The 18925-nt window shown below is 36.8% G+C and overlaps 1 protein-coding gene, 2 long non-coding RNA genes and 1 pseudogene across 4 annotated transcripts; 3 read left to right on the forward strand and 1 right to left on the reverse strand.

The window, feature by feature from the left end:
- The first annotated feature begins 397 nt into the window (after positions 1–397).
- On the forward strand, positions 398–2096 carry LOC144548211 (4,5-DOPA dioxygenase extradiol-like; annotated as a pseudogene). Its single transcript, XR_013509286.1, has 3 exons — positions 398–814; positions 1307–1652; positions 1826–2096. The product of XR_013509286.1 is annotated as a 4,5-DOPA dioxygenase extradiol-like (transcript).
- LOC144548212 (uncharacterized) lies at positions 1902–3108 on the reverse strand. The gene is made up of 3 exons (XR_013509287.1): positions 2972–3108; positions 2527–2930; positions 1902–2043 (listed from the first exon to the last, which is right to left on the reverse strand). It is a non-coding gene; the product is annotated as an uncharacterized LOC144548212 (long non-coding RNA).
- Positions 2992–4406, forward strand: LOC144548210 (uncharacterized). The gene is made up of 2 exons (XM_078296918.1): positions 2992–3965; positions 4275–4406. The coding sequence occupies exon 1, from the start codon at positions 2992–2994 to the stop codon at positions 3865–3867; it is 876 nt and encodes a 291-aa protein (XP_078153044.1). The 3' UTR covers positions 3868–3965; positions 4275–4406.
- Positions 4407–12681: 8275 nt separating this feature from the next.
- Positions 12682–14972, forward strand: LOC144548223 (uncharacterized). The gene is made up of 2 exons (XR_013509296.1): positions 12682–12812; positions 14714–14972. It is a non-coding gene; the product is annotated as an uncharacterized LOC144548223 (long non-coding RNA).
- Positions 14973–18925: the final 3953 nt, after the last annotated feature.

Here is an 18925-nt window from a genome sequence, read left to right on the forward strand (position 1 = left end):
TTACTATATTTTGAGATATCCTCACTCTTATAGGAATGCATAATCAACTCTTATAGTGATTTTTTACCTACTTGTTTACTTTATATTTTCTGAACTATTGGATCAACGATTTTCAAAGTGGTTTAATAAATAGTAAAAAAATTCTAAAAAATGTAAAATTTGGTCTCCAAGCACATCTTAATATATAGATCGCATCTAATGTTCGGATTAACTATTTGGACTTTGAAAACGGAGAAAAAAGATTTGAAAGATAAGGTGCATTTGGGTGCACAAAAATTTGAGTGCATTTGAACCCTCCTCATATTAGTAAGACATGCATTAGCCTCTCCAGTTCAATGTATCACTGGAGAATATGGCAGCTTGATTATTACCTGAACTGAAGTCTTCAACTTAATTATTACCTGAACTGATTTTTTCTACAAAATTACTTGAAGCTCAAGCTGTCTTTCGCCTATAATCCCCGACCAGCTCTTTGTGAAAAAAACAAACACAGCATCAGAGCAACCGTATATAATATATATATATATATATATATATATATTTTTTTTTTTTATCTCTTTACAGAACTTCCCATTGTGAATCTATCATGGACACGTTCTTCATTGCTCACGGTGCAGTGACAGTCGTTGTGGATGAGACTGTCCCTGTACGGTCATTTTTGCAATCATGGAAATCCGACACAATGCAGGAAGCACCAAAGGCGATAATCATGGTTTCGGGGCATTGGGATACTGATGCACCGACTGTGAACCTAGTCTATGGAGCAAATGAAACCCTTCATGACTTCAAAGGGTTTCCAAGATTCTTCTATGAGGTTTGGATGCTATAGCAATATATAGGTTTGCTACAAGAATTTTATTCTTGTGAGTATCACGAGGGTAAAAGTGAATAACAGCATCGGTATCCTTGCGGATATTCTAGTCGGTAATTAATGGTGATACCCACGGGAATAACAATTTCTGCCAGCTTACCCTCGGCAATAGTCATTTGTATTAATTGTCACCATAAATTAATTAAACATTTTATTGTATAGTTCATCTCACTAGCTAGCTACTTGAATTTCGAATTATTTGGTCGATCGAGGATTAGTTTTCTTTTGGAATGATAAGGTTCCAAGTGCAACCCTTCATTATATTTATACAACAAAAGGTTCCAAGTGCATTTACCTTCAAGAGATATCTTAGTTGATCTTCCAATTAACAGGGCAGTTAATTTTCACATATTTTCCTTAATTTTTTCTTTTGTAAGGATAATTCAGTAACAGTTATTATCCAACAAAAACAATTAATTACAAAAAATGGTTCAGCTCAAGTATCCTGCACCTGGTGCACCTGATCTCGCCCAGAGAGTGACAGAGCTTCTCGAAAATTCCGAGTTTGGACCTGTCAAGCAAGACAAGACCCGTGGCCTTGACCAAGCTGCATGGGTCCCACTGACCAGTATGCCAGCTATCGGTACAGACCGGGAAGGGTGCAGAGTACCATTACAACTTGGGAAAGGCACTCAAGCCACTTAGAGATGACGGTGTGCTCATTATCGGGTTCGGGTCATATAACCCACAATTTGCAGGCTAAAGGACCCAATGGTGGGCCCATCCCCAAATGGGCCTCAGATTTCGACACGTGGGTCGAGGATTCTCTTTTAAACGAAAGGTACATGCGTACATATATGCTTCCTCCCTGATCTTCTTGAATTCTGTTTCAAATGTACATAAATAACTTATTACAAACAAAAAACCATAAAAACGAGTATGTTAAGTTGCTAATAATTGTGAATTTCTGTTGCTTTTTAGTAAAAAGTTGAATTAAAAATTTGTTATGTGAAGGTATGATGATTTGAAAAACTATGAGGAGAAGGCCCCGGATGCGAAGAAGAACCACCCGAGTCCGGATCATTTATTTCCTCTTCGTGTGGCTCTTGGTGCAGCAGGTCACGGAGCAAAAGCAAAGCTGATACACCACAGCTGGACAGACAGTGTTATTTCTTATGCCTCATACCGGTTCACTGCTGCCAAGTGATGAACTCCTTTGCTGGTCGATCGATCTGTGATTGAAATCATCTAATATTGAAAATAGCATCAAAATAATGTTGTTCTTTGGCAGGTTTCTATTTTCATTGCTGTATTCACACTATTTATGTAGAAGCATACTGTCATCTTTGCTAGACTTTGGGGTAATGAATTTTATGGGAAGGTAATGACTTCTGTAGATTTTATTCGATCAGTTGTTAAGCACTAGTACAACAGTGGTCCAAATTTGATGTTTCGGGGAAATATCCGTATGTTCAAATTTTAGGTTTCGGTGCACTATCTGTATCCTACTGGTATTGTCAGTGCCCAATTTGATGTTGAATAATAATTGTTAAAGATAGAAAGTCAGAGGTGTATTAGCTGTACGGATTTAGGATTAGCTGTGTGAATATTTGTAGTTATTACTTTCCTAATTTTATCGTTTGTCTTTGATTATATATGTATGTAACGTTGATTAGATGAAGATATACAGAAATTATAATCCTTCCAAAACTTACATGGTATCAGAGCCGTCTCATCTCAGGCTTCTGTACCCTAGGCGGCTAGGGTTCTGTCAGATCCACCGGCAGGTGTTCCGTGCGCGCTGCTCCGTGCTCCGCTTCGCCGCGCAGCCCCGTGCTCCGCTCCGCCTCGCAGCCCCGTGCTCCGCTTTCTGACTCCGCATATCGACAGTCTCTGTGCGATTTATTTGCTCCGTGAGTTGTTTACTTGGCCCTCTCCTCTCCTGTTTGGTGCCGATTTATTTGGTGCCGATTTATTTGCTCCGATTTATTTGCTCCGTGAGTTATTTATTTGCTCCGATTTATTTGGTGCCGATTGATCTGTTTATTTGGGGCGATTTTGTTCTGCCGATTGATTTGTTATTGATTTGTTTGAGACGCTCAAATAAATCCTGTCTGACCTCTTTTTTTTTTTTGAAATTCTGATAGACTCCTGTCTGACCTCTAAAGTTTAATTTTTTAATGGAGAAGGTTAATGAATCTGCCACTCTGGTTCCACAACCGATTTCCACTCACCAACTGAAAATTCCTGTTAACCTCTCTAGCTCTAACTGGGAACAATGGTCCACATTTGTTGAGACTGGGTTAGATTCCCTTCGAAAGGGAAACTATCTGAAAGAAGAATCACAAGCTTCTGAGGACTGGAAAGCTGAGGATAGCTCTATTCGCATGATTCTATGGAATGCGATGGAGCCAGATATTTTATCCACTGTACACACCTTTAAGACCACTAAGAAAATGTGGGATCATCTCCAATCCACATATTCTAAAAAAACCAGCATGGCACACGCATACGCAGTTTCTCAGGCACATGCAAGGTGTGAACAGGGTGATGCAACTCTTACCGAGTACTTCACCAAATTCAAGAAATTATCTGATGAGATGAGTGATTTATTTCCCTTTGGTGCTGATTCAGCCACAGTATGGGAGCAGCTGAATACACTGACATTTATTGGAGGTATGTCATCCAGATACTCCTCAGCACGACCGATCCTTCTTGGTCAGACGATTGTACCATCACTGTCTGCTACCTATCATCTTCTGCGGGAGATGTTCCCATCTGATGGGATTGGCTCATCACCTATTACTGAAAACTCAGCATTAGTGGCAAACTCTTACAAAGGTAGGAGCACAGGTCAGTCATTTGTGAAAGGAGGAAAAGGATCTGAGGGCACTTCTAATTCTGGTGGTAATAAGAATGTGCAGTGTCGCTATTGCAAGGAGTGGGGTCACATGAAGTGGGACTGCCCAAAGCGCCCAAAAAGGTTCACCAAACCCTCCTCGTGCTCAGGTGGACAATGTCAATCAATCACCCAGCGAACGCACCAATTCAGATGAAGTTGCTACACTTGTTCAGCGACTTGAGCAGCTAGGCTTCTCTCGTGCCGACATGACCTCTCAGTCACAGACTCCGAGGGCTACTTTAGCCCACCCAGGTATGACTTCCAACTATTTTATAACATCAAAATCATCATGGATTGTTGATTCAGGTGCTACTGACCACATGACTGGTAACAAAAGTATACTGTCAGGACTTGCCACTACCTCACAACCACCTGTCCAAATAGCCAATGGCTCTACCTGTAATATAGAAGGAATTGGATCCACCCAGATTTCACAAAATATGCCCTTATCATCTGTCTTATATGTTCCTTTTTTTTCCTGAAAACCTTATGTCTGTAAGCAAACTAACAGAACAATTATATTGCTCTGTTACCTTCACCCCAACTAAATGTACCTTTCAGGAACTGGGGACGAACTGGTTGATTGGCACTGCATATAAGGACAAAGGTTTGTATTGCATGGAGAGCTCACCTCAGCGAGTGGCATACCTGAGTACTAGTAGTGCTAAGGAGGTTCATTATCAGTTGGGGCATCCATCTCTCCAGGTGTTGAAGAAGATACGTCCTGAATTTCAGTCTATTTCAGAATTAGTTTGTGAGTCCTGTATCCAAGGAAAGCATGTCCGTGCTTCCCATCCACCTAGAGTCATTAGTCGGTCTAATAGTATTTTTGATTTAGTGCATTCTGATGTATGGGGTCCTTGTCCAGTTACATCTGTATCAGATTTTCGATATTTTGTTACTTTTGTGGATGATTTCTCTCGTGCTACTTGGATTTTTGTTATTAAATCTAAACAAGAAATTTTTGCAAAATTTTCAATCTTTTGTTCTTTTGTGAAAACTCAGTTTGACACCACTGTTAAAACTCTTCGTAGTGACAATGCCAAAAAATATTTTACAAATGAATTTGTGCAATATATGACTGATAATGGTATCATCCATGAATCATCATGTGCTTATACACCTCAACAAAATGGAGTGGCTGAACGAAAGAATAGACACATACTTGAGGTGGCTCGTACTATGATGATACATGGGCATGTCCCTCATCGTTTCTGGGCTGATGCGGTTCTAACTGCATGTTATCTGATAAATCGGATGCCATCCTCTGTACTTAATGGTGCAATACCCTATAATGTCATATTTCCCTCTGCACCTTTATTTCCTGTTTCACCCAAAATCTTTGGTTGCGTTTGTTATGTATATGATAATCGACCAGGTCGTACGAAACTTGATCCCAAGTCCCTCCGATGTATGTTTGTAGGCTATTCTGGAACTCAAAAAGGTTATCGATGCTATAGCCCCACTATTAGAAGGTACTTTGTTTCATCTGATGTTATTTTTATGGAGTCTGTACCGTATTCCTTAAATTCTGAATCTGGTCCATTATCTACATCTAGTAATTCTCCACCTATCATGACTTTTCTGAAATATCCTGATGTTCACATCGGCTCTTCTTCAATCCTCGAGAGTCGAGTGCCACCAACACCTCCTGCGCCTCCTATTACTCAGGTATATACTCGAAGGGGTAAGAATCTCCCTGTTAATACTAACTCTGTCCAGACTATAAAGGACCATAAGACTTGTGCATCTCCTGTTGAACCTGACCCAACCACTGAATCCCCACAATCTCCTACACAATCACTTGACCCTACCACACCTAGTCCACAGATTTCTGCTCCAATCCCACCACCTCAAATCTCTGATGTTGACCTTCCCATTGCCCTTCGTAAAGGCTCACGTAAATGCCCCAGTACCAGATATCCCATCGACCGCTTTTGTTCCTACGCAGCCCTATCCATAGATCACCGTGCCTTTACTACTAGTCTTGACAGTTACTATGTTCCTAAAAATGTGACAGAGGCTCTGCACAATCCGGGGTGGTTTAGTGCTATGCAGGAGGAAATGTCAGCTCTGTGGAAAAATGAAACGTGGGATCTTTGTCCTCTCCCTCCTGGCAAAAAGACAGTCGGTTGCAAGTGGGTCTTCACGGTCAAGGTTCATCCTGATGGGTCACTGCACCGACTCAAAGCTCGCTTAGTTGCTAAAGGGTACTCTCAGGCATATGGCATTGATTATGATGAGACATTTTCTCCTGTTGTTAAGATGGCATCTGTTCGCATCTGTATGTCTCTAGCTGCTGTTCGCCACTGGCCGCTGCACCAATTAGATGTCAAGAATGCATTTCTCAATGGCATCCTTGAGGAGGAGGTTTACATGACTCAGCCACCTGGATTCGTTGTTCAGGAGGAGGCTTCCAAAGTCTGTCATTTGCGGAAGTCTCTATATGGTCTGAAACAATCCCCCCGAGCTTGGTTTGGGCGTCTCTCCCAAGCACTTGGTCAGTTTGGCATGACCAGGAGTGCTAATGACCACTCAGTCTTTTATAGACACTTAAAGGAGAAGACCATCATCCTAGTTGCATATGTCGATGATCTGATTATCACCGGTGATGATGTCGAGGGGATCTCGGCATTGAAGAAGTGTTTGAGCGAGCAATTCCAGATTACAGATCTTGGTAAACTCAAGTACTTTCTTGGCATTGAGGTATCACGGTCTCCTGGTAAGATCCTTATTTGTCAAAGAAAGTATGTTCTTGATATGCTTTCAGAATGCGGGTTGCTTGGATGCAAACCCGTTGACTCACCGATGGTCCCTGAGACCAAGCTCATGCCTGATGACGGAGCACCCCTACATGATCCTGAGAAATATCGGAGATTGGTCGGGAAACTAAATTATCTAACAGTTACTCGACCGGACATTGCTTATCCGGTGAGTGTAGTGAGCCAATTTATGTCAGCCCCGCACACTACACACTGGGATGCAGCTATTCGGATCCTTAGATACCTCAAGGGATCTCTAGGTAAAGGACTCGTATATTCTGATCAGGGACATAGTAGGATCACAGCGTCCACTGATGCCGATTGGGCAGGTTGTCCTACTAGTCGAAGGTCCACTACTGGATATCGTGTCTTCTTTGGTGGTAACCTTATATCTTGGAAGAGTAAGAAGCAGACAGTTATATCTCGATCCAGTGCGGAGTCAGAATACCGCGCAATGGCAAACACATCCTGTGAGCTAGTTTGGACAAAGCGTTTACTCAGCGAGCTAGGTGTTCGCCATGATGGTTTGATGAGGCTACACTGTGACAATCAATCCGCCATGCATATCGCCAAGAATCAGGTGTTCCATGAGAGGACCAAGCACATTGAGGTGGATTGTCATCTGATTCGAGATCTTGTCATAGGAACATCCTCTTGTCCCCCATGTATTCAACTCATTCACGTTCAGACAGATCTTCAGCTCGCCGACATTCTAACCAAGCCTCTTCGCAAAGCCCCAATTAATACTATATGTAACAAGTTGGGCATGTTAGACATATACGCTCCAACTTGAGGAGGAGTGTTAAAGATAGAAAGTCAGAGGTGTATTAGCTGTACGGATTTAGGATTAGTTGTGTGAATATTTGTAGTTATTACTTTCCTAATTTTATCGTTTGTCTTTGATTATATATGTATGTAACGCTGATTAGATGAAGATATACAGAAATTATAATCCTTTCAAAACTTACAATAATCATCTTAGGTGTGCCCAATTTTAAAGAGCACTAGTGTGTTTAGAGTGATGGCTGTTAGTGAAAGAGTAATTAATCTTCCAAGCAGAAGTTTGTCAAAGGAAAATTTAATTCTGTGTTTTTCATTTAAACAGATGGTTAAATCAGCAATCTCCTCTGTTGTATCGGAGAAACGAACTGTAATTTTTTTAGACAACTGCTGAACTGCTTTTCTTAGTTATTGTCATGACATGACAATGACACACTTTCAAAAAAGACTCTATACAGTATTTTATAATAGGTATATGGTAGATTAATGGATTTTATCTCTATCATTTCACCAAGTTTTATTAATGAAACACTTAATCAGGAAATCCTAAGAGAGTTATCCTATTGAATAGGTGGATATAATCTCTGTCTAAAATGACATGAAAGGAGGGTGGAAAAGGAATAATTAACCAGAGTAAGGTGCTTGGATTAGGTAGACAGCTGATCAGTATATACAGAATTGGATGCATTTATTTGAATGCGCTTTTCCTTGAAATTAGTGCGGTATGTAGCAGCCTAATTAGAGGAATAGGAGATTTATTCCTCCCTTAAACCGTCAAACAAGAATAACTTATATATGGTGGCTTAAGATGAAGTAAAGTATGAGTTATGACGGAGTAGGTTAAACTATCTCTTCACGTGTTAATTTATTTCACCCATGTGGCCTGTTGTCACAGATTTTTTTTTTTTTTTTTTTTTTTTTTTTTCAGTTTCTTCCTTAATTGAACTTTTAAGTTATGACTCAAGCACAAACTTCAACCTAACAAAATAATTTTAGCCACATTAGTTTGTATTAAGCAACTTAATCCTCTTTACTGAACTCAAGTATCAACCAAACATGATGAAAGGTTTGGAATGAGATGACCACTAATTAGCGAAAACGAGGGATCGGACAGAAAGGGCAGAATTGTGTTTTTTTTTTTATATTAAATTTTTTGTATATTTTTAATTGATTAAAATAATAATAATCAAATAAGTGAATTTTCTTGAGAAAATAATTATTTGAAAATTTTGATGAATAAATATATAAATGATGAAGTTCTTCTGATGAGTATGTCCGTATTTCTTTTCGAATACTAAACTGACACATTCCACAATAGAGCTGGGCAAAAAAGCTCGAACTCGTAACTCGCTCATTTACAGCTCGTTTAACTCGGCTCATTTACAACTCAGCTCATTTATAACTCGAGTTGGCCAACTCGTTTAATAAATGAGCTGAGTTCGAGTTGGCCCCAACTCGCTCATTTATAACTCGAGTTATATAAAGTTATATAGTATTGGTCACAATAAATCCCAAAATAATCAAATCCGAATCTCTAGACTGTTATTTGTGCTTTGAGATTCGTGTAAAATATGTTTGAACTTGTGTTGTAATACTATCACTGGTTAAACGAGTTGTGAGCCAGCTCGAGTTGATAATGAGCTGAGTTTGAACTTGTGTTGTAATACTATCACTGGTTAAACGAGTTGTGAGCCAACTCGAGTTGATAACGAGCTGAGTTCGAGTTGGCTCTACAACTCGTTATTATCATCTCAACTCGAGTTAGCTCGCTCGTTTATTAAACGAGCCGAGTTCGTGTTGGAGGTAACTCGCTCAAACTCGGCTCATTTACAGCCCTATTCCACAATAGTAGCTACATGAACAGATACATTGATTCCTGAAACAAGGATTTTTTAGGAGCACCAGCTGAGAAATCCCTAAGCATATGTGGAAACAGAAAGATCATGCGGTTCATTAAGTTGAATTCAAGAGTGATTTGTTTCATGTTTCAGATCACATGTTCAATTACTTTTTATCATTGATCATTTATACAGTAAATATTGATAGAAAAAAACGCTGTTTCTTTTAGGTTTAAAGGATGCAAGAAGAGAATATAGGCTTGTATAAATGGACGTAAAGATTGGTGCAGCAAATTAGGAGGTTACATGTTAAGAATAGCCTTAATACATAAGCATATCCTGTTGCATATTCTGATTTTATTTTACGATTAACAGCATCTCAGCGCATGTGAGCCTTTATTAGTATAATTAAGAAATATGAAACTAGCTAAAAGCAATACCAAACAGTGGAAATACAAACACAACCCATCAAAAGAAGAACAAAAGGGTCAATTAATTAAACTATATAACATTTTAAGTTCTGGAAAACATTGAATTCAAAAAATTTAAAGCTAGAGTTGCATGCATCCGTCTTCTCCCCATTCTTCAAAATACCAAGCTGCTACCGATACCTATTTGGATGCATGGTGCTTTAGGAACTGCCTCAAGTGGTTTTGCATTCTACGAAGAACCAACCATCATGATCAACGAGAGCCTCTTCTTGTATAACAGATTTCGAAATTAATAAGGAGATATTATCATAAGGTGATGCTCCTCGAGAAACACACGTCTTTAACGGGTTTCCGGCTCTATCAAGTACACTTAATTCAAAGTTTTGTTGATAACCGAATGCATTAATCCAAATATTGAGCGACACAGAACCCCTCGGTATGGATGAGGACCGGCAAAATGCATTAGAGTAACATAAATGCCAAACAACCCCTCCAGAACAAATCTCGGGGGACAAAAAGGGCGAGAAGGCAATTCTGTTTTCAAGTTCTATATATATAATTGATTTTGAATTGGCAAAATCCAGCCTCAAATTCTTGAATCCATATGTAATCTGTGTTTTCGCCAAAATACCTCATGATGGATACGAATGACTTAAGTACAGCTCCAAACTTGATAACTGTTCATGGACAAATCAGTTGTTTAGTATTTACAAAAAAGATGTGAGGAAACACTCAGGGTGAGTTGAATTACGGCATTTTATCAAATAAAACCTAGTCGGATGCATAGGTTCAGATGAACCCGAAAAATTGAAATACTAGAATGGTGAAATATGAACTACGTAAAGTACATAAATATTGAAGATTGAAAGTGAAGTTGAAAACAATACCTTCCAGAACAAAGACTAATGAAAGATCACCTTTCGTCTTTTGAGTTTCTATCTGATGTAAACCGATCAGGAGAAGGAGAAGATGAGAAATGAATAGAGAAATTAGCCTCTCAATCTATGTAAATATACACTCCAAAGTACCACAAATTCGGCATAGTTCTAATTTGGAAAGTATAATTTTAGGTTACTAAATTTTGCCAAGGTATATTTTGTGTTCCTAATTTCGGCATTCAATAACAGCTCTATTTTAATTAAACTGACAAATTTAGCAAGTCAGGCTGCTGACTTATTACGTCCATCTGTATTTTTAGAATATATTTTTAAACTCAATTGAACTAACTTATTTATCACAAGTATAATCTTGTCACGATGACATAAAACAAGAAATTAATGATATATTTAATTAAATTCGTAATTTGACATCTAGGAAATTTCTAATTATAGATATAAAAAAAATTTATTAATAAGGAAGTTGTATCTTAGATACAGATCAATACATTTTTTATGAAATTAATTATTTATTTTCATCAATTATAAAAATAGAATAAGGTTAGTGTTGTAGCATAGGAACATACCGTGCTACCTCTAAAATTCTTTTTAATAGACTTCACGAGTGAAACATTTACAAAGTCATTTTAATGCGTTCATTATAAAGTCAAACGGTCAAAAAATGAAGATTTATAAGCTCATTTTAATGCGTTCATTTTTTGTACTTGATGACCCCTTAATTTTATATTTAATTGCATCACTCATGAAATAGATCAGTTTCTACGGTTTGGATATGTTGTTTAAAGTATATTCAATAGATTTTGATTCAGACGTGTATTAAAATGTTGTACAGAGGACATTGTTTTTTTGTTTTTTTTTTCTAATCAGAAAATCACTAAATATATGCCATGTGCCTTTTGATGCCCCAAACACATGAATTTTATTGCATTGAAAATGATAAACGTTGTAAAACTATTTAAATTGCCGTAGAGTGTGATTCATTAGCAAATTATTTGGTTATACGGGTTTACTTTAGTTAGTGAAGGACAAACGCAATGTGACGTGTCAAACACATCGTAACTTAGTCACGTCATGTCACATCACAGAACGACACATGATCTATTTTATTTTTACGTGACGTGATTAAAATAGTGGATGATAGTGATGCAAGCGGATTGTCTTGTCACCCAATCAAATGTGAATTGACTGATCTAGTTTAATTATTGTTTTCAAGTTTTAAGTTAATCCATAGAATATAATAACAAAATGTAATACAAAAGAAACTATTACAAATAAATTATAATTAAGAAATACTTTTCAAAAAGTTGGTCACATAACGTGTCACGTGAGGTAAGTTAACATGACTGAATCAAATTGCGTGACGTGACAAGATGTGACTAAAGTAGTGGAGGTCAATCACGTCAAGTGTGATCAACACATGTGACCTGACGTACCCTGTTATTATGTAACATAACTGGTAATAACATGACTAATTTACTTTACTATTTTTTAGTGCGGCAAAATTCATGCATATGAATTTTCAATTTAGTGCAATTGATCATTAGTCGAGAGTTATGTGATCACTCTCGAACAAGCTAAATATTTTTCCATGACGAAAATTGTTATATTCCGAAATTTTAAAACGTGATTTGTTTCTAAATTGAGCTTTACACTAAATAAAATTTTCTAACCAAAATAAAATTCGATCAGATTTATCTGATCAATTAAAAAAAAGAAAAAAAGAGAGACTAATCTAAAAATTTTGAAATATAAATTATGAAATTACGTATATTAAAAATGTAGGAATTAAAAAAAAATAAAATAATTGAGTTCGTATGGATAAATAAATAATTGAATTCTAATTAAGAGTATGATTATACAAAATTATTTGTACAAATAAATTATAGGATTTATAAGACTCGTTCATTTAGGAATTTTAGAATGTATATAATTATATAAATCGATATCAAATTCTTCGGATCCTAAATTGAAATATAATTACTCGAATAAATCGTAACAAATTTTCCAATCAAATTCATTGAAATCAAATTAACTAATCAAGTGATAACAAATAAGAGCATCTATTAATTTCCAGAAATTCTTTCACCCATTGGATCCCATCCAGCACGGATCTTGAAGTCATCTCAAACTTTGATTTTAATTAAATGGAACATGGGGGATTTAACCCCATTTGATAACCCTTCGGGTCCGCCCCTCTCCCTCTCCATTTCTCTGTCTCTCCCTCTCTCGCTGACTTCCCTTCCCCACAGAGGAGATCCCCTCGTGGCTTGCTTCGGCGAGAAGCAAGGCTCCCGCCCTTCTCCTTTTTGGTCGAATTTGTCACCGCTGTCTCTTCCCTTGTCAGGGGACTCGTCCTTCCGACGACTTTGTTCGTCCGTCAGATACCTACTCGGTACTTCTCTGACTCTTGCGTGATTTTGGGTTTCCTTGCCTATATATTGGGTTCTCTCTCTCTCGTTGGTTTTTGTTCTTGATTTTCGCTCATGTGCTGAGAAAATCCCTCTGTCCCCCTCTTTCTGTTGTTTCTGGCTTGTTCTGGCACGCCCGTTCTGGTACGCCTATTGGCTGGTACCGTTCTGGTGCTTGGCTGGTGCTGTTCTGGTGCTTAGCATGGTGCTGTTCTGGAATTCGCTTGGAGCTGGCCATTTCTGTTCCCACTCCATCTCGTGCTAGCTCTAATCGGGTAAATTCTGAAATGCTCGTTTAATTGATCGGATTTTGTTCTTTGCTCGGGTTGTTGATTTTCCCGGCTGGACCTGTGTTGACCTGCGCCCTTTTGCTTGCCTAATTTGCTTGTGTGATCTTGATTAAAGGAACAATTTCAGTTCTTGGCAACAACCTAGACTTGGGCACCCCTTATGCCTCTTTCACCTAAATTAAACTTGTGTATTCTGACTTGATTATGTTGATTTGTATCTTTTCTCGGTTCTGAAAATTCTTGGGTTTTCCTTGTCTAATCTGGTATGGTGTTTGTCCATAACTTGAATGGTGCCTTGATTTGTGCTTATTGGGAGATTGTCTGTTACGGTGTATTATAGCAGTATTTGAATTGCTAGGGACCAATTTACAATTAAATTTTATTAGGGCTGATTTGGTAAAATATATGCCCTTATGTGAAATTATATTAATCAAGGACCAATCTGAAAAATGTGATGGAATTTGAGTCTGGAGCCGTGACCCTTGCTGTTAGGCTTGTGAATTAATTAATTAAATTGATTGAGGCCGTGGGCCTTTGCTTATGTAGACCTTAATAGATAAATGTTGAGGAAGCCTTTATAATTTTATTGGACATAGGTCCAATCCGAAAATACAAAAGAATTGGATTAAAAAGAATTTGAATTAAATTATGGAATTTGACTTAGGTCAAAAGACGTAATTAGTCGGATAAATACGCGGTTTTTAAATTTAGGTTTTAAAATAAAGAATCGCATAAAATTAAAACACCCAACACATTAAACTAAAATAAAAGTTTTAAAGTTAAAATAATTCTTTTAAACATTTTTCGAACTTGTACAAAAATTTGTTGCTAATTAATAAAGAACAATTAATTAGCAACGAAAAATATTCGTTATGGACTTAGATTCGAGACGGCTAATTAAACGTAGAAATTAAATTAGTTATAAAAATAACAAACTGCGCGACTTAGGAATAAATTAATTAGAAACACGTAAACTAATTAAGGGTTCGTTTTTAATTTTATAAAATGAATGATACATCTAAAATATAAAATAGCTTAACTATATTAAAACGGATTATAAATTTCGCAATAATCATATAATTAATATATTTTATTAAAATATTTGCCTTGGGGATTTTAATTATAAATTAACTTTCGAAACCGAATTTCGACCCATTGAAAATCAACTATAGTCCGTTTAAAATAAATCGAGTAAGTAGGAAATTAAAATATATTAGTTAAGTAAAACACGTGAAATTTATCGTAGCTTTCGAATAATTATTTATTTGCGAATAATTCAACATTGAAACTTTACAAGTAATACATCTTCAAATTAAATTATTAAAAATATAAATTAATTTAGGATTAAATTAGATTAATTTAGATCAAAGTGAATGATCAATATCTGACGAACATATAAAGAAATTAAGATTAATTCTAAGCTCAATGACATGAAATTAACTAATTAATATATGCCTAATCGGATCAGTCAGACTGACTGAACCGGTAATTTTATAAAACTGAAATAATCGAGAATTTGACTTGCACATTAATTGGGATGAGGGTTAGAATAAAATTAGCGTAGATTTTAATTAGTTTAAATTACGTGATCACAGATCAGTCAACTCCGTACGAGTCCGACCCGTGGGCCGATCCGACTGACCCGCAGATCGGAGCATACGCGGAGCACGCTGATTTTTAGCGACAGAGACTCCAGCCCCCTCAGGTGTGGGATATCTGAATTATTCTTTTCGTGGGCGTACTCTTACCAGTCGTTCCATCTGACTTGACATCCGCACTTTATTTTTAAGTAGTTGCATTAAAATTTTAGAGCATGTTTATCCTTTCTGCACTGTAGGTAGAATTGCATAAACCCTGAAAAACCCGAATTTACTGTATTTTAAGAGTAGAGTAATTAAATAATATTATATATATATCTTATTAGAATATTAGGTTATTAGTTGTTTTCTTCTCGTAGAAGACTATATTATTATTTTACGTGCATATGCATGCATTGGTGAGAGCTGAGTAGAGCCGAGTGACTTCTATCCGTCTTGGTGTCACTTGGCATGGGACGGCCCGACAGCCACTGAGCTGAGGATCACTTGATCCTTGGATGGCTTTAGGAATATATTATATGTATAACTTGATTATATATATCCTTTTCGATCATTTTACTATTTGACGTGAGCAGTTCCGATCTCGAGTTCTGTGGCACGATACGATTCGGGAATTTATTCCTTCCCTACATTAGGAGCTACTTTGCCTAGAACAGAAGTTCCCAAGTCCAATGCAGGCCTTGAGGAATGATGTGCAAGTGCATAAGGTCGACGAGCCTTGATGCACGGGGTCGACGAGCCCCTGATCCTATTGGTCTGGCCGGACGGTAGAGTTCTCTCCTGCTCATGAGGGAAGAGATTAACTTTTTACGACTTGCATTGTATGATTTCTCCTATTGGATATGTTTGGGTGATGAATCGTTAGGCGATATGACACACCGGATTTTGATATAACCATCGACTAGTGTGCTGTTCTTGTGGAGCAATGCGCGATGTCATTAGGCAACGTGTATCATTGCACTCTGATCACAGTCCTTGGATTATATTATTCAGATTCTTTGATAAAGGTATAACCATCGGCTAGTGTGCTGTTCTTGTGGAGCAATGCTCGATGTCACTAGGCATCGTGTATCATTGTACTCTGATCACAGTCCTTGGATTATACTATTCGATTCTTTTGATACTATTGGCACGACACGGGGTGATTTACTTTATCCATATTATTATTATTATTATTATTATTATTATTGTATTTGGGCACACAGTGCAAGGAGTACTGGATTCCGACTTGATTTATATCCGATATTACACCTTGATTTTATTTTGGGTTTATTTCGCATGTTGGCATAATAAAATAATCGCATCATGCATCATTCAAAAGTATTATAAATTCTATTAGCTATTGATATAGGTTCACACATGTGCATATTTTAATTGTATTCATTTTATAAATGAAAGTGCTTTGACCGTAGAGGATCCCTGAGGGGATAATTCTGGGTCACATACTGGGCGATTCGTCGCTCACCCACAAGTTGTTTCGTGGGTTTTAGGTACAGGTTTTGGCGGTCCGCAGCAGGAGCTGTCCCCAAGGGCCACACCATTTGACCTAGTTAGGATTAGGTTTATGAGTCCTGTATTTTCTGTGTTATATATACGGGCTTGATAGATCATGTATCCCCTTCTATAGATGGTGTGATTTGGATCCGAGATGGATCGAATTATATGTTATGTATGTGTATGTTTATTTATTTGCTATGTGACTAATGCTTGATATTTATATTATTTTGCTTCCGCTGCTGTTTGATTTATTATTGATCATTAGCCTTGCGTGCTTAATGCTTAATTAAGCACGAGGCGAGGTTGATCACACCTTAATCCAGAATTCCTGGTTAATTAGAGTTGTAATACTTAGTTAAGAATGTTTAAATTAAAATTCGAATATTGGTTGAGAAAAATGCCACTTTTTTTTTTTTTTTTTGATTTAAAGGATTCAGGGATACAAAATTAAATATAGGCTTCTATCTACGGAGGTATACATTGGTGCAGCAAATTAAGAGGTTAGATGTTAAGAATAGCCTTAATAAATAAGCATATCTTGTTGCATATTCTGATTTTATTTTACGATTAACTGCATCTCAGCGCATGTGAGCCTTTATTAGTATAATTAAGAAATATGAAACTAGCTAAAAGCAATACCAAACAGTGGAAATACAAACACAACCCATCAAACGAAGAACAAAATAGTCAATTAAACTAAATATAACATTTTAAGTTCTGGAAAACATTGAATTCAAAAAATTAAAGCTAGAGTTGCATGCATCCGTTTTCTCCCCATTCTTCAAAATACCAAGCTACTACCGATACCTATTTGGATGCATGGTGCTTTAGGAACTGCCTCAAGTGGTTTTGCATTCTACGAAGAACCAACCATCATGATCAACGAGAGCCTCTTCTTGTATGACAGATTTCGAAATTAATAAGGAGATATTATCATAAGGTGATGCTCCTCGAGAAACACACGTCTTTAACGGGTTTCCGGCTCTATCAAGTACACTTAATTCAAAGTTTTGTTGATAACCGAATGCATTAATCCAAATATTGAGCGACACAGAACCCCTCGGTATGGATGAGGACCGGCAAAATGCATTAGAGTAACATAAATGCCAAACAACCCCTCCAGAACAAATCTCGGGGGACAAAAAGGGCGAGAAGGCAATTCTGTTTTCAAGTTCTATATATATAATTGATTTTGAATTGGCAAAATCCAGCCTCATATTTTTCAATCCATATGTAATCAGTGTCTTCGCCCAAATACCCCTTGATGGATATATACTAATAAGGTCAAGTACCGCTCCAATCTTGATAACTGTTCATGGACAAATAAGTTGTTTAGTATTTGATAACTGTTCATGGACAAATCAGTTGTTTGGTATTTACTAAAAAGATGTGAGGAAACACTCAGGGTGAGTTGAAAAATTGAAATAAAACCTAGTCGGATCGATGCATAGGTTCAGATGAACCCGAAAAAGTGAAATACTAGAATGGTGAAATATGAACTACGTAAAGTACATAAATATTGAAGATTGAAAGTGAAGTTGAAAACAATACCTTTCGGAACAAAGACTAATGAAAGATCACCTTTCGAGTTTCTATCTGATGTAAATTGATCAGGAGAAGGAGAAGATGTGAAATTGGCCTCTGAATCTATGTTAAATATATATGGGCGTAGATTTTAACAGCGAAGTTTTGGCTCAAAGCAGCAAAAAGGTTAGAGAAATTTTTAAAAATGACTATTTACCCCTTCTTTAATACATACCTCATTAATGAATATTATCAATTGATAATTCTTTCTTTAATTAGCCGTCAATCATAATTGATATTTTTGGCACAACAAAAAAAGGCTGCTGAACAAATTCATGCTTTGAGTACGTGATGTGATTTTGGACAGCTTAACAATTTAATCCCTAATCATAATACAATTCGGTCACAAGCGCATGACCTTATCGCTTAGTAATTTGGGTATCGAACCACAGAGAGGTATTGTAAGTACTGGTTTTCCGGTTTTCAGTAATCTAGACAAGCAAATATTGAGTGGTTTTCTTTTAAACTTAATTATAAAAATGCTGGATATATTAACTAAATGCAGAATGAATTATAAACTAATGCAGACTAAATTCCAGAACCTCAGCCTGAATTCCAGACAGAATGCAGATTGAATTATCTGAATGCAACTTGAATTAACAGAATGCAGAATAAATTCCAGAAACAGAAAATGATGAGAAATACCAGAGAGAATGGATATCTAGGGTTATGGTTTCACTATGATACTTTTAATTATGTATTTCTAATTATTTTTATAATATTTGGGTTGCAATTATTGAGGGGGTGTTATCCTAAGGTAGATGTTTATCCACTTTCGTGGCTTCGCACCGTATCTAGATTAAATAGGTCTCCTACGTTCGTGGCTTACCAGTTTTAATCTAAACCCATTAAGCTATTTGATAACCCGTGTTTTTCCCCAAAAGCCTTTTGGACTACTTTCGTAGCTCCGAGTACTTAAGTTTGTTTATGTTGTTCTAGCAATTCAATTTCTCCTTTCGGTCCATCACCAAATTCACCTAATATTATTTGCATAATTATCACTATTTTAAAAAGTATTTCTAATATAAATTTCTCCTTTCGGTCTCAATTTATTATTAGCGGATCCCTTAATAAAATAAGATATAACTAAACAAACCAATTAAGCATTCATAAACAAATCAATATCAC

This window comes from Carex rostrata, chromosome 32, assembly GCF_964058835.1.
Source record: "Carex rostrata chromosome 32, lpCarRost1.2, whole genome shotgun sequence".
Taxonomy (NCBI): Eukaryota; Viridiplantae; Streptophyta; class Magnoliopsida; order Poales; family Cyperaceae; genus Carex; species Carex rostrata.